The sequence below is a fragment of the Phalacrocorax aristotelis genome, chromosome 1 (assembly GCF_949628215.1).
Source record: "Phalacrocorax aristotelis chromosome 1, bGulAri2.1, whole genome shotgun sequence".
NCBI lineage: Eukaryota > Metazoa > Chordata > Aves > Suliformes > Phalacrocoracidae > Phalacrocorax > Phalacrocorax aristotelis.
Genome location: NC_134276.1, coordinates 196,628,931 through 196,653,481, shown reverse-complemented (window position 1 = coordinate 196,653,481; position 24,551 = coordinate 196,628,931). Strand labels below are relative to the sequence as shown.

Sequence of the window (24,551 nt, the reverse complement as noted above, 5' to 3'; positions counted from 1 at the left end):
CCCACCCCCTGACAAGCCCGCAGGTTCAGGACGCCTTCGTCAGGGCACAGAGGGCTCAGGTAGGTGTCTCCTTCCCTTGCCGCCCCCCTTCTCACAACCCGCCGGGCTGCGGGAGGCATCGCCGCACCCGGCCCGAGCTCTCCGGTGTGCGCCGCGGGGCGCCCGCAGAGGAGGGGAGCGGAGCGGAGCCCGCGTCTCCCCTTCTCTTTCCTCCGCCTGCGTCCCCGGGAGTCGCGCCGGCGCATGCGCGCTGCCGCCGCGCGGTGGCTCCTGCAGGGCCGGGGCCGCTGCCGCCGCCGCCGCCCGGGGCCGCCCCGCAACGTGTTGAACGGTGCGGCGCCTTGCACGCCGCGGCCCCGCATGCCTCGTGCCCGCACCGGCTGCCTGCGGCCGCGCCGTTCCCGGTCGCCCTGCTGTGGCTGCTGCTCCCGCCTCAGCTGGCTCCAGCTGTTGGCAGTAAAACCTTAGCGGACCTCTGCGTTCCCGCAGTTCATTCCGGTGCTGCTCTCGCCTCCTCCTCCCCCGCCCCCGTCCCCCCCCCCCCCGGCGGCTGCTGCTGGTGCTGCTAGCCCCTTCTTGAATTGCTGTGCACGGTACTGCTGCTTGGTGCAGGCGGGCATTTCCATGCAAGCGCCAGCCACCCGCTGCAATAACAAGCATCAACACATCATTCGCTTCCCGCTCCGAATCCGGAGCGATTTGATTACTTGTGGAGGTGCAGGGAGCTTTTTCCGGCAGGAAGGTCCACTGTAAATTTTATTTGCGGCTTCCGCGGTTATCTACAAGTCATCGATTTTGCTCACCACCCCCTGGGAACGGAGGGAACCGAAGTTGCCAGGTAAACGCCCTCTCCCTTGTCTGCAGCACTTTAAGCGAGGCGGCTGCAGCCTGCCTTGTTGCATGGCTGCCTCACCGCTATTGTACAGCACGAATCGCGAAGCGGAGGCAGCGTTTGGCTGCATAGCCGTCAGCGGGCAGTCCTCTGCGTTGCCGCCTCTCGGGGCATTTCTGTGCACGGCTCGGGGCAGAGGGAGGCTGCGTGGCACCGCCGGAGTTGCGGCTCCCCGGCTGCAGCGTTACTCGGGCCCGCTTGCACCGCTCTCGCCGGGGCCGGGGCCGGGGCCGGCGGGGGGGGCAGCGTCCCGCCGGCCCACGGATGGCGGCTCCGCCGCGGCGGAGAAGGCCGGCCGCGGCCCCGCCGTCACCGCTGTCGGTGTTGTCCCCGCAGGCCGGGCGGGCGCCGCCCGCAGCCAGCGCGCCGCAGCGCGCCGCCCGTCCCCGGGGAGGCCCGGCGGCGTGAGGCCGCCCGCCGCCGCCGCCGCTTATGCAACACATCATCGATAACCACCCCGACATGGCCACCGCGCTGCTGGCGGGCGAGAAGCTGAAGGAGCTCATCCTGCCCGGGCAGCAGGATGACAAGGCGGGCGCCCTGGCGGCTCTGCTCCTCCAGTTGAAGCTGGAGCTGCCCTTCGACCGCGTGGTCACCATCGGCACCGTCCTCATCCCCATCCTCCTCGTCACCCTCGTCTTCACCAAGAACTTCGCCGGTAAGGGCGGCGGGGCGCGCTCCGCGGGCGGGGCGGGGCGGGCGGGCGGGCGGCGGGGACGGGCGCCGAGGGGGCGGCCGCCGCCCCCCGCCTTCGCGCCTCGGCGGGTGGCGGCAGCTCCGCGAGGGCCGCCGGCGCCGGGGGGATGCGGCCGGCGCCGAGGGGACGCTGCCGCCCCTCGCCTCGGGCGGTCCCCGCCGGTGGGCAGCCGACCCCGGCGGCGGCGCGGGGAGGCGTCCGCTGCCCCGCGGTGGCTGAGGGATAGCGTGGGCGACACGGCGCGGTGCCACGCTGCTTGGGGCGGACCCACACCGGTCTGGAGCTGGACGCCGGCTGACTTCAGGCGTTTGTCCTGACGTTAATACAGGTGCCTACAACATGGGCGTTCAGCGGGCCTGCTAGGGAGGGGAAGGCGCTTGCGGGGAGGCTAGTATGTGGAGACACACAGTGCACGCTGTGCTTTGCCACGTTGCGGTAGTGGAAATCACTGGTGTGCGTTTCTGCTCAGGGCCTACCTCTTGCATACAGCCGGTAACAATTCAAAAAACCTGGCTTGGTTGCTTATGGCACCCAGTGCAGAGTCTGTCTGGTCTAGGAAGGTCAAGTTTTGATGAACCTTGAAAATTCCTGACTCAGTAAACTGGTGTGACACCTTTCAGGCCATTAGCACACGTGTAAACATTCTTTTACTTCCTGAAGTGTGGGCTTGAGTGTCGCTGCCAGTGCATGACTCCTTTTAAGGCCCTGTGAAGATCCACATGAAACTGTTAGCGCTTTAATATATGAGGCTGACCTGGCAGTCTGTAGCTTGTGAGAATTGTCTGTATTCAATTGGTCTAAACCTACCAGAATCAGGCTCTGGCTCTTGCTCTTCATGCCGCTTTGGGATTGACTTCCAGCACTTATGTATCCTTAATACTTGTTTTCATTCTGAGATAAAGTTAAATTACCTAGAAGAATAACTGCTTGCAAATGGCGTCTTGAGATTTTTCCTAATTTTAGTTAAAACTTTTTCAATCTACCTCAGTTTTCAGACATACAGTTGTATAGCCCAAGGCCTTCAGCCACACTTAAGAGCCTCATTTTTTCGATGGTCACCTGGAGGTATCTCGAAGCGACCATATTTTCAGGGCGTGCTGAGCTTGCTGAACATCTGAAAACCATCTCTTCATAGCAACTGAAAGGCAGGATTCAAGGTCACCTGTGGTGAGCCTCTGTAGAATGCAAAATTTTTGGGATCCCTTCCTCTATTTGGCTTGTAGAAAAGTAAACTAATAAAAAGGCAATCCTACAGGAGCTCACGAGAGTGCACACTTATATATGTACCTTTGCAGTGTTTGAGATGTACAGTTTGAACCTCAGTAGGCCTAAAGATAACCTTGGGTGCAGGAAAGGTCGTGCCCCTTCACATTTCCTAGCAGAAGTCCTTTGACAACTCACTGCTTGTGCCAGCAGCAGGAACTCGTTCTATATGAACAAATCCTCCAAGACTGCAGGCTGTGGGGAAAGCCTTAAGACTAAGAGACTCAGATTAATATAGTGGATGTCCCTTTGCGAGTCTGAAGGGTGGCCCTCACAAGTATGTGGAAAGAGAGAGGGTCTGCTGAATTCCTGCATTTGAGTTTAGTTTATGCTGTAGAAGGCTGTTCTCTAGGCTGGTGGTGGTGTTCCAGATTTCTTTTTCAGAAGTACCAAAAGCAGTATCATTCGTGTCTATTACAGACCATCTCTGCTCATTTGACCCAGTAAGACATAGGCCAGTCACCTACTGTGTCCTGCCAGGACAAAGCTTGCAAGGCAACACAGAACACCCTTAGTCCTTGGAAAAATGTGGGGCAACACTCTTCTGTCACATGATGTCATGTGTTTGTTCGGATGGTCTGCAGTTAGAAAAATAATATGAGACAAAGGAAAAAATTAAAGACACTAGAGAATGTAATAGAAATGCTGTAAGGGTCTGAGGAAACTAAGTAGATTGCTTTTCAGAATGGAGTTGAAGAGCTCAGGATTAGTGGATTCAATTCTGCTTCTAAAGAGTTCAAGAGCAAAACTCGTATTAATTTTAATGTGACCTGAATCAGGTGTTACTCTGTTACCAAAACAGTATGTACTCAGATTTCTTTACTAAGTTAAGCTTGTTGAGAGACACTGACAATGGCAGTAACAATAGTCCAGCTGGATACACGCTTATTACTGTTTCTGCAGTGTGTGTTACGTTTCACCCATGCACTGCCATTGATCTTTAAAAAGTCTATCTTCGTTTGCTTGCTTTGGATACTGCTCCCTCCGTGCAACTTAAATAATACGTATGAAAGTGCAAACTTTGCTGACAAAACTGAGTCAGGCTCCTGCTGCCCCTTTGGTTGTGAATATTGTAGTAGCTTCACAAACTCTGCTTTGGGCCCTTGAGTGCATCAGTTACTGCTTCAGAATAGGAAATAAAAACTGATGCTTATCATTATTCGTAACTGAGTTAATGGCATTCAGTGCAAGCCATGGAAATCTACCATCGTGCCACGAAACTGAGAACAGCTCCCTTTTCTGGGGTCTATCCCATCTTATTTAATCAGTGTTGGTACATAAAGCCCTTAGAACAGTGGTGTGTGCACTCGAGACATAAAAGTGTAGTTATCAAAAAGCAGTGGTTTCTCACAAAACTTTTTGGTGAGGATTGGAAGAATCTGCATGACAACTGCATAGAGGAGATAAGAGCCTCTTATTTCTCTGATCTACCTTTGAGTTTGTGTGGGGGATCAAGCATAGCTTAAAGCGTAGTCAAGAGCAAGTCTATGGTCTGTGCAACAAGTGTAGTGAAAGCTGCTTGGCTGAGCAGCGTGGGTGTCCTGCCCTGCGGGTGTGCAGAACACAGCCTTCTGGGGCCAGAGGCTGTGGTGAAGCATGCACAAAAGCCGAGTTTGGTCCCACCACACAGGACAAAGCAAGAGTTTTTATTTTAAAAAGAGTATTTATTTAAAAGATAATTAACAACTATAAAAATAATTATGTCTGTAGCTTAATATATTGTACGCTGTAGTTTGCCTGTGGGTGAAGATAACGTTATTTAGTTAATTATGTTGTTTTAGTGCTATGGGCAAAGCTGTTGTTTAGGTTAATGCGTTTGCTATTCATATAAGTGATTTGTATGTCCTCGTATTGGAGTGTTCTGATCTTTACATCGCTTTTGAGAAATTAAATCACAAATTTATGTTTTAGTAGCATAAACTGTGAGACCTAATTGTTTAGCAGATACTATGCTGATTTTTTCTGAATAAATCGCAATCCATGTGATTTATGAACTTAATGTGTTACAAAAAGCTTTAAGTTAGGTATTGGGCTTTTCTTCTCTTACATGTATGATAGAATCATAGAATGGTTTGGGTTGGAAGGGACATTTGAAGATCAACTACTCCAACTCCCTGCTTCGGTCAGGGACATCTTCACCAGACCACGTTGCTCAAAGCCCCATCCAACCTGGCCTTGAGTACTTCCAGGGATGGGGAATCCACAACTTCTCTGGGCAACCCATTCCATTATCTCACCACCCTAAAAGTAAAGAATTTCTCCATAATATCTATTCTAAATCTTTCAGTTTTAAAACTGTTGCTCCTTGTCCTGCCACTACAGGCCTTGGTAAAAAGCCTCACCCATCTTTCTTATAATCCCCCTTTAAATATTGAAAAGTCACAATAAGGTCTCCCCAGATCCTTCTCGTCTCCAGGCTGAACAACCCCAACTCTCTCAGCCTTTTGTCCTAGGAGAGGTGTTCTATCCCTCTGATCATTTTTGTGGCCCTCTAACAGGTCCATGTCTTTCTTGTGGTGAGGGCTCCAAAGCTGGATGCAGCACTCCAGGTGGGGTCTCACCAAAGCAGAGTAGGGGGGCAGAATCATCTCCCTTGACCTGCTGGCCACGCTCCTTCTTATGCAGCCCTGGGTGCTTACAGTATCCTTACAGTGTGACTCAGTGTGTAAAAAAACAAACAAACAAAAAAGTCTGTCATCCTTTTGCCCTATAAATGAACCTGAGATAAAATTTTGATTCCGAACTTCATTACTGGGTGGCAGTGCATTTAGGGTGAAATTGAGCTCTCTGCAGAGAGGGACCTTGTAGGGCACACACATCAGTAGGATGTGCTCCTGAGGGTTACATTCAGGGTGCAAAGGAGTCAGTAGGAGTTTGACTATTGATTTCAATGGGGACGGGACTTCACTTCGATGGTTCAAGTAAGATAAAATTCTTGCACTGGCCCCTCTGCAAAGAAGTGCATACAGCCTTTCTTTGGACTTCCTAAACTTTCTTTCATAAGAGAAAAGAAAGTCAGCTAACCTCTTACATTATCATTTCTGAGTCTCCCAAATCTCCTTTAATGTTTTTCAGGCAAACCAGTATGATTACAGAAGGGACGCTCTTAGAAAGTTAATTAAAATAAATCCATGTGCCTTATTTATACTGGGCATAAGATCATCATAAAGTCATTTAGGAGCAATAGTCAGCTACCCCACACAAAGAAACCCCACATGAGTACCCACAAGAGAATTATTAATATGGTTTCCCTTTCTAAAAACTCACCTATGGACAGACTTCACGTAGAACCGGGACACCCTGTATTTAGGGGCCAGTGTATGTTGACCTTGAGGATAATAAGGGAAGTTTTGGAGGTGCGTTTCTCTTACCCAGTGGATTGATCTGTATTTGAGTGGACTTGATCTTCTGGAGTCATGGGGCTTTCGGCCCTGGTGAAGGTGCCTACAGAAGGCAGCACAGGCTAAAATAAACCTCTCTTGTGGCAATGTTCTTGTTGAGAATAACTGCACACAGTTGGTAGTCCAAGGGAACTTATTTCAGTTTGCACTGCTTCTGTTTGGAAATTACTGCTTCAAAGATAGAAATTAATTTTTTTAATTAAATGTGGATACCAGTGCGTTTGAATTTCTGTCCGAACAGTGACGTGACCCCCATTATACATGGTATATTCTTAGGCATCTACTGGAGCACTCATGCAAATGTATATGCAGTGCTTTGCAAAGGTCCATGCTTGTATTTGACTCATTAGCTGTTTGATTTCTCATATGTGAAGATCCAGAAGCCTGAATTTCATTCCCTAGTAGCTTGAACAGTTAGTTATTCCTGTGCAAACTACGAGTAAAATACAACCAGTAGGAACCGAGAGTTCAGATTTGACAATACTGCGCTGTCCCAGTGCAGGAATAGGTGACTATACCAGGTGCGGCTGGTGGAGGAGCAAACAGTATCCTGTAAGAATAGGTTGCCACTTTTGTCCTTCCATTTTTATCTCTGTTGGAGCCTGCTGGATTGTTCCCTTTCCTACAACAAAAGGTTTGGTGTTCTTTTATTTATTTATCTATTTATTTTTAAAGAAAGCATTTGAAGTGTTTTCATGTTGAAGCAGACTAGCCTTAGATTAATATCTGGTGCAAAAATGGTAAAACACCAAACTTTTAATTAAATGTTAGTAGGTAAGCCTCTAAGATAACATAGTTGTCCAGCTACAGCCTGTGTCAATGTTCACCGGTTGGTTTTAGTGATAATGTTTCGGTATCTCCTATCAAGGCATGATCAGTCTGGGGAAGTATGGATCTACATAAAAAGAGATTGGTCCTTTAATACACCACCTTTCCATTTTCATTTCCTTTCTAAAATGCACAGAATGCAGAGTATTATTAGACTGCAACATTCATTATCAGTTTGAAGTGGGTCTGTTTGGTGTTTGTGTGGTTTTTATCCTTTCCTCTACCCTCCCTGTTTTTACTATGGAACTCGTACATGTAGACCACGCCCATGAGCAGGATGCTGTTGGGTACTTAATACTGGTCTTCAGCACCAAGTGCTGTTTTCTGTCCTCTGAACGGCAACGATGCTACTGGCAGCGAGTGGCAGCCTTTTGTAGTGAAATGTCTCATGGCATTTGCTGAACTCCCAAGACACCGTTCTACAGTCCAGTAGACGAAGAGGTACTTGGCTTTCATGATGAGCTGCTTAGTTTGTTTGTATTGTTTAATGTTTCTACTAAGTGGTTTAAATAATTCGGTTCGGTGTTGTTCTGTGTTCAGAAGCAACACTATCAGTAGTGTCTTTGGGAGGTTCTCTGTGTAAGGGACCAGAGAGTGGTGGGCCCCGCAGGAGAATGCATTGCTGTTTCTGTTATGTGTTATCTTCACGATACTGAAATATTTTGGTTTCCAAACTTTCAAAAGCTTTAAGACTGATGTGGTCAGTTACAGGGATTGCTAGGTCGTATCCCTCTTGTATAGTGCCTCATGCTTTATGTTCACAGGGAATTATTCTTTCTGTATTGCAATCATGTTTGCTTTTCCCTCAGAGCTGTTAAATACCAGTACTTTATTAAAATAAAGCAAAACAGTCATCCAGCTGATTTTTGTATTTTAGTCAAAAGCCAAGCTTTGGCATTGATATTTCTTGCTAGGTTTATAAAACAGTGCCTACAAAATACCAAAAAGTTGCTCATAAATACTGTATTTCTATGTCTCTTAGCAGTTACGTAGCTCAGCCCTCTACCACCCTTCTGCTAGAAAATTCTCATGAGGAAGTAATGGAAGGAGACAGTAAGTTAAATGACTGAAGGGTCAGTTCAAGTTTTCATGTTTTTTCTTTTCTGATTTGTAATCGTTTTGCATAAGCAATGCTTACTTCACTGTGTAGTACAGTATATGCGTGAGTTCAATGTCTTTTTATGCATTTCACCCAACAGTATGTTTGAAAGATATGTTGAAAATTTCTCTATTATAAGATGGAGTTTTATTTTGTATTTCTGGTCAACTTGTCTAATTTGCATTTCTATTTCAAGTTGTGGGCAGCATATTAACACATGCTCACTTACGTGACTTATCTGTTAGATGGTTTTTGAGCTTCTTTTCCTTTTTTTCTCTTTAACTTCACTTAAAGCCACATACAGTAAGAAAGTGAAGATGACATTTTTCCAAGTGATTATTGTTACTGCTAGGAGTACAGGGCCAGAATCTTTTATGTACATGATAACACCGGTGCAGAAATTGGCTCTGAGGTGGTATTAGCTGTGATAAGAGAATTTAAGGATTGTCTCAGTACCACTTGTGTTGAGGTGTTCTCTAATCATGTATTTTTAAAAACAACTGAAATATTACAAGCAACCACGGGCTGGCTGCAGTTCAGCCGCTGCCTGTTTGCACTGCTGATGGAATTTTTCCCAAAGGGTATGAGCAATTCGCACGCACACACAAACATGAGGAGCGCACAAGATATGCAAGCTCATTTTCCGTGAGTTTTGGTCATTTAAAGATTTGCAGTTACACAGATGAATGTTAAATAGAAAGGTAACCTTGAGGAAATGCATGACCCTCATATGTAATCATTCTACTGCAGTTCCTAGTGGCTACAGCAGTTTTTCTGTCATGAAATCCATTTCTCAAACTCCATTGAGACATATACATAATCTTTTTTTCCTTGTGAAATTAATGACCCTGTTTGCACTATTAAACCCTCATCTTCCCAAGTGTCACGTTTGTGAAGAGGTCCAAAACATGGATAAGATTTAGCTTAATACGTGCTTTCAGATAACTTAAACCATTTGAACAGATGGTCAAAAATACTTTTGTTTAGAGCTACTTAATTCATTCATCTTAGTCAAGAGGAAACCTTGTGAATAAGTAAGAGTAAGGTCAAGACTGTTTTTCAAAACTACCCTGAAGTATTTTGAAGGGTTTTTTCTCCCTAAACTGGATAGAAATTATGCATCCATGATCTAGAAGAAATCTAAGCTTGTACTGTTTCCTAGAACTGTAGAACTCTTCAAGAAGAATCTGCAACATCTCTGAGTTCCTTCGGTACTGTCAGCATTAAAAATGACGGCAGTGGGCACCTTCAGTAGGTATACATGTTTAATTACAAAAGCTGAATAACTTCTCAGTAGACCGGCATGATGCTTGTAGAGGTTCCCTTTATTTCCGATGATATCAGATTTTTTCTAAGAAAAACACTGAAAACAGTGCAGGTATTTCCATCATCAGGATTTTTGTCCCAGGCTTGTATTTTACTCTTGCATTTGAACTGGGAAATACAGCAGCTCATTATAATAGCACGATGCCTGTCATGCAGATTCTAAGTTACCAGAGCAGCGATGCAGTGAGGTGCTGAGATTCATGGTGTGTATTTTGCAGCTTAAGAGCTCAGTGACTATTTCTGGAACATTTTAGTTACATGCTGAAGTAATTATTTCAGCATTTTGAAACTGAGGTGCCTTATCGTCTGTGGGATCCATGACCTGTTCAGGAGAGCAGGAGACCTCCACACTGGAGCTGGCAGAGACCCTGGGAGCCTGGGGAGGCCAATTCTCCTGGCTCTGTCCTGATACATCAGAGCTGTTCTGATACTTTACAAAACCCGATTTCTTGACACATGGGGGAAACGTGTTTTCCAAAAAGCAATAAACCAGCCATCTCTGCCTTCAAAACACTATGTTATTAGATTAACATAATGACCTAATGAGCTACCTATTGGTGTTTTAACTCTTTTTCAACATGAAGTTTTCCAGGTGCTGTATTTACGCCAAGAGATACTTAACACAAACCATCTTTTTCATTTCTAATCATTAAATAGCAATAATGCAGTAGAACAAACCTGCTGTTTCCTGTTGCTTCCTGTGTTTGTATTTTGCACTTGACCCTTGAACTAAAAAGCCACCCTTGTCTATGTATCATCAGTTTCACTGGATTCATTTCACTCTGGTATTTATATGTTCTTGAAGTTTGCTTTAGCTATTACTCTGGTCCACATTATCATAGTGTCTAGGCACTTGTGTGGTGGCTTTGGGGTTTCATCTCTAGAGGGGAATTTTTGAGTTGCTAAAAAATATTTTTTTGTATCTTTGGAAAAAAAAAAAAGCTTATTTTCACACATTACTACTTCTGTGCAGATGATCTGTACATCACCAAAATTCCACTGACTTCCTCCATGTAAGGGCTAAATTTGGAAGTAAATATTAGTCAGATCTCTTTTGTAAAACTATCTGCAGAGCTGAATTTCATTTATTATATTTCCATGAATACATTCTTTTAAATTCAGATCTAACCTACCTTCAAATATTAACAATACAAAGCAACATTATAATACAAAAGCATACCTCTGGGTGCAAATACAAGCATTGCCATTTCCTTCCAGGTGTTTTCTGTTTTCTCACAGAGCTCTCTTGAGCACAGGAAGAAATGCTCCCAGTGATCGTTAATGGTACAGTTACTATAAGTAAGCTCTCTTTCCAATAATGTTACCACCATTCTGCATGGCCATCACATGGTGGAGGGTAGGTCATTATTGAGGAAACATTCCTCTATAGGAGCAGACTAAGGGATTTAATTTAGGTGGTTTTGCACGTTCTCCATAACAGTTGCTATTTCTGGAATAACCTTCTCAAACAGACTTCAACATATCAACCAAGTAGGAGTAGGTATCTTTCTCTCCTGAATAACCTGGGGAGGCATTACAAGTCTTTAAGCCTCAGATTGCTGGTAAGTGAACTTTGGCATACCAGCTGATTTTAGAAGACCCAATGTTTATTACATACAGGGAATATAGTTCTGTAAATTTATATTTCTAATTCATTGATTCTGGAGATCCAAAATATATGCAGTTCAAGCAGCAGTCCTGCAAGGAAAAAAGACCCAAATTGTAAATACGGGGACGCTTGCTGCTGCCCTTATATTGCAGTTAACCCTGTGGGGAACCCATTACCTATCTGTGTTTGAAACTGCTTATCTGCATCTCACCCATTACAACTAATCCTTGTGGAGTATGGGCCAGTAAAACTTTAGCAGCAGTGGTTTCCTATCTCATTTCTTTAGGGACTTTCTTTTCAAGATTTTTTTCTTAAACAGGACAAGTGGTTTCAGAGAGTGGGCAAAAAAGGCTATACCTTACCTTGTTGATCATGGAGAAATTTGTACCTTAGGAAGACTTCATGGGCATGGAACCTATATTCAGATTTGGAAAGAATATTCCCTAAGAAAGGTAAAGGTATTGTCTTTTTGTTTTAATAAAAGTAATTCTTAATAATTAGCTTGCTAAGTTAAGAATTAGTTTGATGAACCTCTTCTTTTCTTATTCATATGAGTAAACCTAGTGAGTTAAATAGGACTGTATGACTACCGTTGATACACAAAAGTAATTTCAGGAGTCCATCCTCATACTGTACTAATTTCTAACCTTTAAATACCCTTTAAATAAAGTAGTTGAAAGAAACCAGTTAAATTAAGGGAGTTTCTCCTTTGGCTGTGAATTAATTTGGGTATTAGCCAGCATTTATTAAAATGACATTCAAAGTAGAGAGTTACATACTCCTTGTGGGCTGTGTGACTGAGATGGAAAGCCTGTATACTGTTTATATAATGTTATACTTCCTCAGACTATGTTTTCAACCTTGGTAACATGAATGTTTTTTGTTCCTTTTTTTTCCAGAGAGAAGAGGATCCAGGACATTTCTTCTTTTCCGTTTAAATATTGCTGAAAAACAACTAAATAAATTATTTTTGTTTCTCAAAATAAACAGTTTGCTACCTGCTTTCTTGTGCAATCCTTTTAGTACCCAAGATGAATGAGGCATGTATGTCTGATTGCTCTCACATATGTGACACAATGTAGGGAAAGCGGTATGATAAAGGGCTACCCTTGTCAAATACTGACAATATTGCTGAATTCGGGGAGCTCCTCATTTATCTTGGCTGTTAGAAACTTGTGTTCTGGCATCTGATGGGCAGGGAGATTCAGGGATTCTATCTAAACACTGAATTTCTCCTTAGAGTCAAGTGGAGGGGACAGTACAAGGAGTGTTTCAGAGAACTTGACTGGAATGCCAGCTTTTCTTCCCAGGCAGGTTGGGCACCGGCACGAGGATAATCTAGCAGCCCTCTTCAAGAGGGCAGAAAGCCAACTGCTAGGAGGCACGAGGCCCAGGGTGAGTCTGTAGTATATTTAACTCAGTAAGCATACTTATCAGTATACTTGCCTGATACTGAACTTGGGTCTCCAGCATGAGGATTTAGGCACTTGTCCAGGAGCCAGCCTGTTCAGCAGCACCTAAGCACCACTTCTGCTGCCCAGTGGAGGGCCATGGTGGTCAGGCCCTCCTAGATCCTCAAAGGGTTTTTTGCACAAGAGGCACACTTATATCTGTCTTGGTGTAGCAAGCATAAGAATTTTCATCTTTTTTAATTTTTTGTTTCTTCTGAAAATGGTATTCCTTTTTTTTCTTTTTTTTTTTTCTGTCTGCTGTTAGAAAGTTGTGCTATTCCTTCTGCATTACTGAATTATTGCTCTAGAATCCTGAAATCATGCAATTCAGCTGGAAGATTAATGAGGCATGATTACTTTTTCCAGAGTAAAGTCTAAAAGCTGGAGGTCACAGGAGACATACACCATTTATTATTATGGTTTATATTTTGCTTTGGGTGAATATACTTCATTTCACTGGGAACAGGGTAGATGTGAGAATTCATTTGCCCTTTTAGATAGGGGCCTATACTATTTATTACTAAGATTTTCCTTTATTACATTTTATTGTCTACCAGAAGCATTGTAAATGTGTTGTCCATATTTATTTAAATAAGTCTTGCTCATAGTAATATTTTAGAAGCTTGAAATTGAACCCCTTACAGCATCAGTTCTTCAAAGAGCGATGCACGTGCCAAATTCTGTGCACTGTCAGTAATCCCATTGGCTTCAGAGGAACTGCCCAATGCATGAAGCCACTTAAGTCTTTTTAGGAGCAGGTCTAATATTTTACAGTGTTGAATACTAAGAGATTGGCATTGTTATCTTTATTTTGAAGGGGCAAGTGAATGTGTTAGATTCAATTCACTCACTTTCCCAGGAAGGCTTGTAAAAACTTTGCAAAGGTAATGGAGAGCGGTACAAATCTTCCAGCTTCACCATGCCTCCTTGACAGTGTCATTTCTGCTTGCCATACACCAGCTCACATTTTTTTGCAATATTTTTTTTTATAGATAGGCAAATATGCACACGTGTGTATGTGTGCACACACACATGCACCCCTGCATCCTCTCCTTGGTGAACTGTGCTGCTGTTATCTCTTTCTTTGACTGAGATGCAATACTGGGGCCTGAACTCTAGCCACTTCTATTGCAACGGTAGCCTTTTAGCCGTATTTTACCTAACGTGTTCCTAGTGCAACTGGCCACTGCATTCATTCTTGGAAGTGGCCATTTCTCAAATGTGAAAAAAAAAATTCCTGCATGAATCGATCATTCTTGCTGGAAATTACCTAAAAAAAGAAACAAGCTCGTCTCAAGGACAATCCAACATTGGAGCAGCTTGCACGGGCAGCTTATGTGGCCTCCATCTTTGGAGGTTTTCAGGCTGACAAAGGTCTAATCAAGCTGATCTGAACTGCATCTTGACTCTTCTTTGAGTGGGGCATGGGACTCAGTAACTTCCAAGGTTCTTTCCAGCATTTCCATGATTCTGCATTGGGGTGTAACTTCAGGGAATGGTCTAGAACAGCAGTTATCGGATTTTTCTGATGATAACACCATTTCCAGATCTGAGATTCATTTTTGCAGGGGAGAGTCTTACAGAGGTTCCAAGCCCAAATCTCAGCACCCCAGCCCCTTGCCTGAGGAATTTCAGAACTTACAGGATGGTGTCTCCTGCATGAAATTAAGCAGAATTTATTTATCTAACATATTTTCATGGCTAGCACTTTCAGCCCAACAAACAGTGTTTAAATCCGGGCCTCTTGAAGAGGGCAGTTGAACCCATGCTGATGTATATGGAGGTTGGGGAACCACTGAAAGGAGGTGGCTGATCTTGGACTGGAAACAGTAGGAGTGGGAGCCTGTGCCTGCAAGAAGCCCACAAGCATTTTTTGGAGCCTTTACTAACAGGCAGCAGACTCAGCAGCTCCTAGCTTCCATATTTTGCCTTCACTCCTTCTCTCCATACTGTTTAGATTCTTTGTAAATAGTTTTTTGAGCACAGCCCCTCTCTTCATCCCTTTCCTTACCTTGGCTGTCTTCTCACACCACGTATTCTCTTTCATTCCCCTAAGGTGTGCCCTTTGTACCACAATGCTTCCTGCAAGTCATTTTTCTCCATTTAAGTAGTTCTTAAACCGATGGGATGAGATGGTACAGAATGGAGCATGTGAAAACACTTAGCTGTCAAGGGATTTCAATTTTTCAAGAGGCATAACCCAATCAATTTTATTACACAACTAGGTAATTCTGCATTGATTATTTCATCTTCTATGCATGTCCAAAAATTGTAGTGAGATGTCTCTCATACCTTATCCATGGGACTAGATTTGTGGATTTCTAGAAGCTACTTCTGTGCACAGTGAGCAGGATAAAATGTATTTATGTACAGCTGCTGAAAACATCTGATGTAGTGCTCCTGTGATCATCTATTGTTATTGAAAAAAGGGAAGCTAAGCTTCCTAGTATGCATCTTTATACTCAAGTCGATATAAGATTAAGTATACTTTATAATATATTAACATCAAGGACTTTTTTCCCAATCTGGTAATTATTTCTGCACAGCATTAGCACTGGGTTATTCAGTCTCTTAAAAATCATTCAAAAGGAACATTTCCTGGGAATGTAGGTAAGTATTACTGAATACAGGATTTGTTCTTAGGTGTTCCTAGTGATTTTTTTCTGAAACTGTTGAACACATTTGTGTAGGTGGACCTAAGGGCAGACCTTCAGGCTTCGAACTTACTGAGATTTTGTTCTGAGCATCAGAACTAAACATCTTGCATTTAATGCGGAAAAGTTGAGTTTAGTACTCCAGCCACCAGTAACGATGGCAGGTCAGTTATCTCACTATTTTTTTGCCTTTGATACTGATGCGCACGTGTGCAAGTCACAGATACACGTCCATCCTGAGCCACCTTTTCATTATTGTTGGAACTGGCAAAAGATTATTTTGGAGATGATGACTTTGCTCTTCGGGTTTTGTAGGTAGAGTTTCTGTCTTCTGGGCTCACAAGAATATAGCTGTCAAGAAGAGTGGAGACTTTATAGGCTTAAACCTAGACAATATTGAGAAGACAACCAATCTGCTCAGCCATAATAATGTCACCTAAGCTTTTCAAAAACTTTTCCTTACAGCATCTTACTGTATTGTCTTTTCCTACACAATTAAAGTTATGCCATATGCAATTAAACTGTGGAGTCTTGGGAAGAAGCTGCATTTCGTGGTGGCTGGAGTGATTATATGAAAAAGAAACTTCCTAAATTGCTTGAGGATTTTCAGGGTGAAATAAGAATATCACTGGACACTTTCTATATTAATATAAAGTAAAAAGCAAATACATTTTTCTATATTGCATGATGCAATGTCAGAGCTATGATTTTAACACAGCATTTTTTAATGCTACTTACCTATCAGGAGAAAATAATAAAATAAAAAAATACATCTGCTGTGCCTTTTTGAAACTCTGCGTTAAGTAGGGCCCTCGCAGCTAGAGTGAGCTGTATGTGTAGGAACAACTTGCTACTCCCCCATCCTTGTCAGATCTGCATGGTGAGATCCAGCTATATGTTACTGCCATCCTTCATAACAAAAAAGTTTAGTTATTGACATGGTGCATTTCTTTTTCGCTTATTCTTGACTGACAGGTTGCAGTAGAGGAGAAACAGGTCCATACTCTGCTGTGATGGGATCAAACATCTTCATGGTGTTAAATGTCAGGTTAAATGCAAGGTAAAATGCTGGTATCACCTAAGAAGGAGCATTCACAAAAGCTGACTCAAACCTAGTGGCGATCTTACTTGGCACCTCTTGTGAATGAAAAGAGACAGGTTCCTCCAGGCAACAGCTAAATTAGTCTTTTGCTTTGAATCATTGTGTGGAAGGGTTTTCCTCTTTTCTCCATTCTCAGGACTGTTTCCTAGATGAATGAGCTGATGTTGTGCTTTGTCACTCAAGTCCTGTGCTGAGGAGATTAAGCTAAACTCCCCTGTGGAGTAATTTCACCAAAATCAGTGGCATTCCCTGATGGTTGAGTATGGCTCAAATATATATATTAGAAGATACTGTTTGAATAGAATTGCATTGTAGCCCCACTGCCCCCACTTCAATCAGTTATAAGAAATCCCACTGACTTCACTGAGAATAGAGTTTCATCTGAAGGACCTTTGGATTTACATGGCACATGATGAAAGTCATGTCAATTTAACAAATACTCAAAGATATTAGACTAGCATCAATAAATAACAAAACATTGAATAAGAATGGGACACCATGCTCAGCTATCCCAATAAAGCAGAGATCTCTCACAACTTACCAGGCAATGGGAGCAGCTTAAAAATTTTTAACAGAGGAAAAGCAAAAAAATTCCTGTAAAATGCCATTTGCTTTCTTTACTGGGCTGGGCAGCCCCATTTTTGAAGCAGCCTCTAATGAAGCTGTTCGGTCTAAACCGGAGTTGTGAAGTTCATCATACTGTTTTCACTGAAGCAGTGCAGTGTTAAGACATTATGATTTGTTCCTTTTTTATTTATGGAATAAATATATATTTGATTGTTGTTGTATATATATAATTCTGGCAGAAGTCACCTTAGCTTTCAGGTCTCAGGGAAGAGAACTGAAGAGAACTGTTCACAGTTTATTTGGTAGTAGCAACTGATACATAAATCCAAAAATAGTCCTTATGGGTGATTTGTATGAACAGTTGTTGCTGTTTTCCCAAGTATTCATAGTGCTGATACCTAGGAGAACTGAACCCATGTATGTCACGGGAAACTAGGTTTCGTACTGGCAGGTTCTACTGAGCGTAGGGACACACAATTCAAAATATTTCTGCGTATGAGAAACACACCATGCTTACTTGCCTTTTTTCCCCCCATGGGAGCATTTTCACATAGGAATCTACTTTGTCTCCTGGGAACTCATGCAATAAATCTCTGACAGTAGGAGTTGTAATTTTGTATATCCATCCCTTCATGGGTAGGGTTGGGAGGGCATGTAATTAGCCAAAACAAGAGAGTCAATGAGCGTTTTTCATGTAACACATGGCTGTAAACACACAAAAATAGTCTAAATAGGAAGCTGTGTAACATTAGAGTGCTTTAAGCTCTCCTCTGAGATTGAAGTTAGATAATTTTAAAATAGTCTTTGAAAGAAATTTTAAAGAAATGGCAGGGCGTACTCACTTTACGTGCTGTCTTGGATAGTAGCATCATTTATTCTGTCATCAGCTCTGTTTAAATTTGTTGTATTTTTAGAAAAGAATCCTCATGGAATTGTTTTTTAAAAGAAAACAATTTTTGTGCAGTCCCCAGCATGTAGATCTCTGTAGGTCACAGGAGAGGTTTATACCTCAACATTTTACCAAAGAACTAGTGAATGCTTTTGATTTGCTTGCATATGAGGAGTAGTTAGTCAAGTAAGAAGTCCTCTGTTAAGCCAAAAGGATTAGGGTTTTTTGTCTGCCTATTAAATTTTAATATTTTATCTATTGTTGTCAAATGACATAATATTTCATTATTTCTCTTCATGGTTTGTATTACTAAGAGAACAGTACCGCCACTCTCTTCCAGTGCGCTGTTCTCAGCCTGAATTGTAGACTGCGTTCAAAATGGGAGCAAGCTCGGTGTTCTTGAGTGATTGTCAATTCAAGAGAACATGCTTCCTTCTTATGGGTCTCATTTTAGGAAGATTTTTAAAGGTACACCAGAACACTGTGAAATATATTCCCTTTGTTCTACCTGCCAAAACACGAAAATACAGTCTTCCTCTTTGAAGAGGGTGTTTTGATAATGGTCATTGTTCTTTGAGCAATTAATACTATTCTAACTTTCACAAGTTTTTCTGTCTTACTTCCATGTATTGCTAGAAAAATATATAAGAACATAATTTTTCTACTGGGTCGGGACAAAAGTCCTTCTAGCCCAACATCCTGCCTCTGATGATAGCAAAAAGCAAATGCTTAGGAAGGAGTGGAAAATAGACAAGCATACGGTGTTACTTCCTGTGATAAACCCTTCCACCCTCCAGCAGCCTGAGGCTTAAATATGTCCGGAGAGAAAAATTGCATCACTATCTGTGTATTTAATAATCCTTGCTATACTTTTACTTCCATTACTTTGTCTGATTGCTTTCTTGATCCACAGTGTTTGTTTCCTCCATAATACTGTATGACAGCACGTTCCACCATTTAATTGCACATTGTGTGAAAAACAGAGTTTGAAATGTAGAATTAACTCTTCATAGTGATAAATACAGTTGACGCACCAGCTTCTGTCCTGGTCAGTCACACTTTAATTCAGGAGTGTTAGCTGGGAGGGATACAGTTGACTAAGTGCTTTTATGTCTTTTAAGTTTCCATTTTTTCCTACCATATCCAGTGAGTAGACTTTGTTAATAAGGATTAAAAACGTTGCCTTCAGCTACATCTAACTTTTTTCTATTTAGAATAATATTTAGCTGGGGTGAACCTTAAATTTCACCTAAATGAGCCTTTCAGCATTTGCACGTAACATCTTCAGCTACTGTATAGTGGATATCAGGTCTTTTAGCTTTGCAGAGTTTAGCTCACAGGTGCTTAGGATATTGTTCTCAGAGAGGTAATTAAACCAAAATACATACTTCTTGCTGATGTTTCTAGCTCAGGTTCATTCTAAAACTTCCAGGTAAAGAGTTTTGCCTGAGGGCTTGTGAAGATGTGTGCAGGCTGAGCTGTCTAATAGAGATGGAGGGCTTAATGGTCATGTAAAGATACAGTAAAATAAAATTGATATAATTTGAAATGTTTATTTTCCAGAGCTCCTTTTATAGGTTAAATGCACAGCAGTGACTTTTCTCTCTGTTATACAGAGGAGCCAATATACTGTTACACACCACACAACTTCACCCGCGATCAAGCCTTGTATGCCAGAGGATATTGTTGGACAGAATTAAAAGATGCCTTGCCAGGAGTTGATGCCAGCCACTGGCCCTCCTTGTTTGAGCATAAGTTCCTACCTTATGCACTGCTGGCTTTTGCTGGGATAATGTACATTCCAGCTCTGGGCTGGGAATTTCTGGCCTCCACCCGACTGACTTCAGAGCTTAATTTTTTGCTTCAGGAGATTGATAACTGCTACCACCGTGCAGCTGAAGGGCGGGCACCAAAAATAGAGAAACAGATTCAGTCCAAAGGCCCAGGGATCACGGAGAGAGAGAAGAGAGAAATCATTGAGAATGCAGAGAAGGAAAAAAGCCCCGAGCAGAACTTGTTTGAGAAATACCTGGAAAGAAGAGGACGAAGTAACTTTTTAGCTAAGCTTTACCTTGCAAGACATTTGTTCATCATCTTTTTAAGCATCATACCAATTACATACTTATCCACCTACTATGCTACACAGAAGCAAAATGAATTTACATGTGCACTAGGAGAGCCTCCAGACAAAACGAGCAGCTCCAAATTGCACATCAGAGTGAACTGTAAACTGCCATCTGTCCAGCTCCAGCGGATTATTGCTGGTGTAGATATCGTTCTCCTCTGCTTCATGAACTTGATAATCCTCATCAACTTAATTCACCTTTTCATATTTCGCAAGTCCAACTTCATATTTGATAAACTGAACAAAGTTGGAATAAAGACCAAGAAACAGTGGCAGAAGTCCCAGTTTTGTGATATCAATATTTTGGCCATGTTTTGTAATGAAAATCGCGACCACATAAAATCACTGAACCGTCTGGATTTTATTACAAATGAAAGCGATCTGATGTATGACAATGTGGTACGCCAGCTGCTTGCAGCATTGGCCCAGTCCAATCATGATGCCACTCCAACCATGCGTGATTCAGGGATCCAAACGATAGACCCAAGCGTTGATCCAGCAGACATTGATGCTAATGAGCAGCTCATCATTAAGAGACCAAGGAAGAAGATGAAATGGATCCCGACTACCAATCCCCTTCCTCAGCCATTCAAGGAACAGCTGGCCATTATGAAGGTTGAAAACCATAAACCTGAGAAACCGAAGCCCGTGCGGAGAAAAACAGCAACAGACAGCCTTATCGCTCCTTTGTTAGAGTCTGCTGCAAAAACCTCACAGCAATCGTCCGCTCACAAAACCGAGCCAAACACCATCCCAAGCACAAGCAGTGAAAAAAAACACACACGACACTTTTCCTTGGATGTTCATCCATATATACTTAGTAGCAAAAAACCCAAGCCAGAGATACAAGCCATCCCCTCAATGCCTACGTCAAAAAGCCAAGAGGGTGGATTTTTAAACCAGGAAGAGAATGTCGTAGTACACGTTACCTCCTCTCTCAAAGGTACAGTATGCCATAATGCCCGTACCGGCTCCACAGACCATAATTTGCATAGCGATCTTCAGCAACTCAAAGCTTATCTGAACTGTTTGACCTACCTTGCTAGATAGCTAATAATCTTAGGGCTTGCAGGCCTCAGAAATAAGGGTTCTCTCTCTTTATCAGTTATATGGAGGATAAGCATTATTACAGGTAGAGCGGTACGAAACAGCCTGCAGGCTCTTGGTGCAGGTAGTTTTTAAAATGTAAGCAGATTTTCACAATTACGAATGTGGTCATGCCTTGCCAAGAAAACGAGGAGGGTTTGGCCTCCATGATACCATTCATGCTCTGCCGGCACCTGGCACATTTCAAACCTGCCTTATTTTCAAGTCATATGGAAACTGCCATGGCAGATGACCAGCACTCTCACCAGTAACAGCCACTTCTTAGGAGTGTGTGAGAAACTGCGCTAATGGCAGTTAAAGCTCTCTGTAGAAAAAAATTCTCTTTATCTACCAGTTCTTAGGGGTTGGCATGTGTTTGTCACCTAGGAAATCACAACTCGGATCATTGGAATTGTTCTTCACACAAGAGACGTTTTAAATTGCCCTTCGTCTCATGTGGACCAGAGGATGGATGGTCTGAAGTGTAGGTGCTGGTAGGGAATTCAGGAATTCTGCCATTCCCTTCCTGTGTGGCCTCACAGGAGATGCTCTTCCTGTGCCTCAGTTCCCAGTGTGCGTCTTGGAAATCCTGTCTTATCCTTTCTTACCGCAAAGGAATGTTTCAAATATAGCAATAATTGTTAGGGGGTAGGGTGATGGGGAAAGCCATGTGAGTGCTAAGAAAAGTGATAGATCAGCAGATAAACTGATAGATAGATATCTTCTTGTTTATTTTTGTAAGCTACTGACATAAGAAAGAAGCACTATGCAGTTGAAGTTACAGAAAGATTTGTACTTACTTAAAGCAATGGCTCTCATCTCATTACAAGCTAAGACCTCCCTCTGGGCTTCGACAGACTGACAGCTACCGTCACCCCACTGCCCAGCAAAGAAGTGATTTGAGGTATAAAAATTTCTGTCACTTCCAAATCCTTATGCTCCTTAGAGCCCTCCAACTCCCCAATGTGCATGTGAGCTATTCTACAGCATTTCTTATTCAGTCACCTGCTCTGATTTCAACTCCTCAAAACTACTGGGGTTTTATGGTCTCAATTACTTTCGTCTAAATCAGTGCTTGAATATTTTAAGGGCAAAAAATAATTAATGTAGTTTTGGGGCTCTGTTACTCCCCATTCCCATTAAAAATCTTCAGCTTTGCTTTTGAGTTAGACCTACATTGCAGTCCATCAGGTAAGGTAGACTTACAATTTCTGGAAAGAGACATCAGTTAATGTCAAATTGCTGAGTTCTTTCTAAAGGCAAGTGGCTTACAATGTGTAACCACTATTTTTTCCCATTGAAAATATCAGTGCTTTTTGTATTCCATCCTGTGGATTTCAACATTCATAACGTTTGCCAAAACATAAAATAATAACATTTATAAAACACCTGACAGACTGTAGAGAAGAACGAAAGGTACTTTTCAGTTGTTTTTTGTTCATTTTACGAAAACACCATTCACGTAAGGAAGCATGAGCATGCACAAAAAAGAGCAAGATGTACAAAACCCGTTTGTTGTATGTCGTATTTCCCTGAGCTTACAACCCTGTTGTTTTGAAACACTTCTTTTGGATTTCTTAATGGGTCCCAAGAAAATTCATTTTTGGGTCCACTCCCACTCCCACTGAAATCAGTGGCAAAACTGCTGGTGACTTTTATTGGTTCAGGACACTGCTCCGTGGTGGACTGGAAGGGTGAAAGACTACCTGTCTTTTAACTGGCTGTTTTGTTTTCTTCTAGACACCCCTCATCCTGGAAAAGAGATCCTGTACTCATCTGAGACAAGCAGAACTGTGCCTGCTGCTGGGGCTTTTGTCACATGTAACCACAACCATATAGCCACAACTGCTGCTGCAACGAGTATGACTTTGAACCAAGTCAAGCCAGAGCCAACTCCTGCACTGAACTGCAACCCAGCCCACCCTTTGCTGCACATCAATACGCTGTACGAGGATCACGAGGAGGAAGTTTCAAACATAATAGACAATGGTATTCACTCACCAACTGACACTGGGGAAATTCTCTCCATCCCTACCCCAAAGCAGATAAGGTTGGCAACATTTGATGAACCAATGGCAATCGTGAGCTCAGTGGAGTACTGAAGACCCCGGGCCGCACAGCTGCGCCCTCGTGGCCAGGCCCGAGGCAGTGCGGACTGCAGTCCCCCCAGCGATGCAATACACTGCATGAGCATGGAGTTTTCATATAGCTTTTGGTAATTACACCAAACGGTTTTTCAGGATCACATCATAAGCACTGTCAGTCATTTGCAAAACAGAATAAAGAAAATCTGGTGGAAACAGATCTTTAACACCAAGACAACCATTAGCTCCAGCTCTAAACTATAGCTTCCTGATTTAAATGGGGATTAGCACAATTGATGAACATTAAGAGTCTGATGGCATGCCACCGTAATTTTAGTGAGTGTTGAAATCCTTTGCATTCAGAATCACTGATTAAAGTTAAAATAACACGGAGGTGAGGTATACTTTTTTAATGGCAGCAGTTAAATATGAGTTTTCTTCTAATCAGAGAGGATTTTTTTTTCAAGTCAGGATTATGAAATAGTTATATGCAAGCAAAATTTTTGTTTGTTTCTTTAGCTCACTAACGTTGGGCTTGGTGGAGACTTAGCTGAAAGGGCCTTACTACCACCAGCATTTAAGTGCAAAAAGGTTGATACACTCAATCTCTTGCATTTGTAAATGAAAATACCTGAGGTATGCCCCGCCCTTTAACACGCTTATATGTTTGATGGAAGATGATGAAATGAAGAGTTTATTTTTTTAAATATATTTTACCATGGGAAAAATTACTTTAATAACTTTTCAAACCAGGTGTTGCTTTTAACAAAATGTGTAGAAGAGAGTCATTGTAGCTGCTTATTTTTTCAGTATATTTATGAACCAGATTAGAAACTTTCAAGGGTGCTTCACTGATATGAAAAATCTTACAAAGGTCATTACAAAATATCTTACAAAATATGAAACCAGCAAAACTGTTTTCAAATAACACATAGTTAAAGAAGTCTATGAATTTGGGTCTGCAGACTTGGCTAGTCCTTGATTCAGCAAACACCATGGATGGCACCGAAACGCCTCATATGTCTAAAGCTAAGCACACGCTGAAATGGCTTTGCTGGATCTGGGCTCTAGTGCAGGCAGACAATAATCCTGCAGTATGTGCTACCACTCTGATTCAATATTTGCCTTCCTTGGCTCAAAGCACATCTTCATGCCCATCTTCCTATAACTATGGTACGTGTGATTTAATAGAAAACTCTAGTATAACTAAAACATCTATTAAAAGTGTATCATGCAATAACCATTCTCAGCAAAATTATAGTGAAACAAAAAGTGACTGTGTTAAAATAATATTCATAGCTGCATTCAGAATTATGGACTATGTGTGTTTGCTTCAAAATTATGTATAATGGTAGAAAAAATATGCAGCACAAATATGGAACTGAAATCTTGAATTTATTTTTAATTTATTACCTCAGACATGGATATATGATACCAATATTTAATGAAAAATAGCACTGAAAATAAATACCTATTAT

At 42.4% G+C, this 24,551-nt stretch overlaps 1 protein-coding gene across 4 annotated transcripts; it reads left to right on the top strand.

Annotated features, from left to right (window-relative positions):
• PANX2 (pannexin 2) lies at positions 1-24,551 on the top strand. Of its 4 annotated transcripts, XM_075081256.1 has the most exons (5): positions 252-838; positions 1,229-1,550; positions 19,395-20,846; positions 21,820-21,893; positions 22,730-22,814. In XM_075081256.1, the coding sequence occupies exons 2-4, from the start codon at positions 1,325-1,327 to the stop codon at positions 21,849-21,851; spliced, it is 1,710 nt and encodes a 569-aa protein (XP_074937357.1). In that variant the 5' UTR covers positions 252-838; positions 1,229-1,324; the 3' UTR covers positions 21,852-21,893; positions 22,730-22,814. The 4 variants fall into 4 exon arrangements, with proteins under 4 accessions (XP_074937355.1, XP_074937357.1, XP_074937354.1 ...); XM_075081254.1 differs by lacking the exons at positions 252-838; positions 21,820-21,893 and adding an exon at positions 1-59 and having other exon boundaries at positions 22,730-24,551; XM_075081253.1 differs by lacking the exon at positions 21,820-21,893 and having other exon boundaries at positions 22,730-24,551.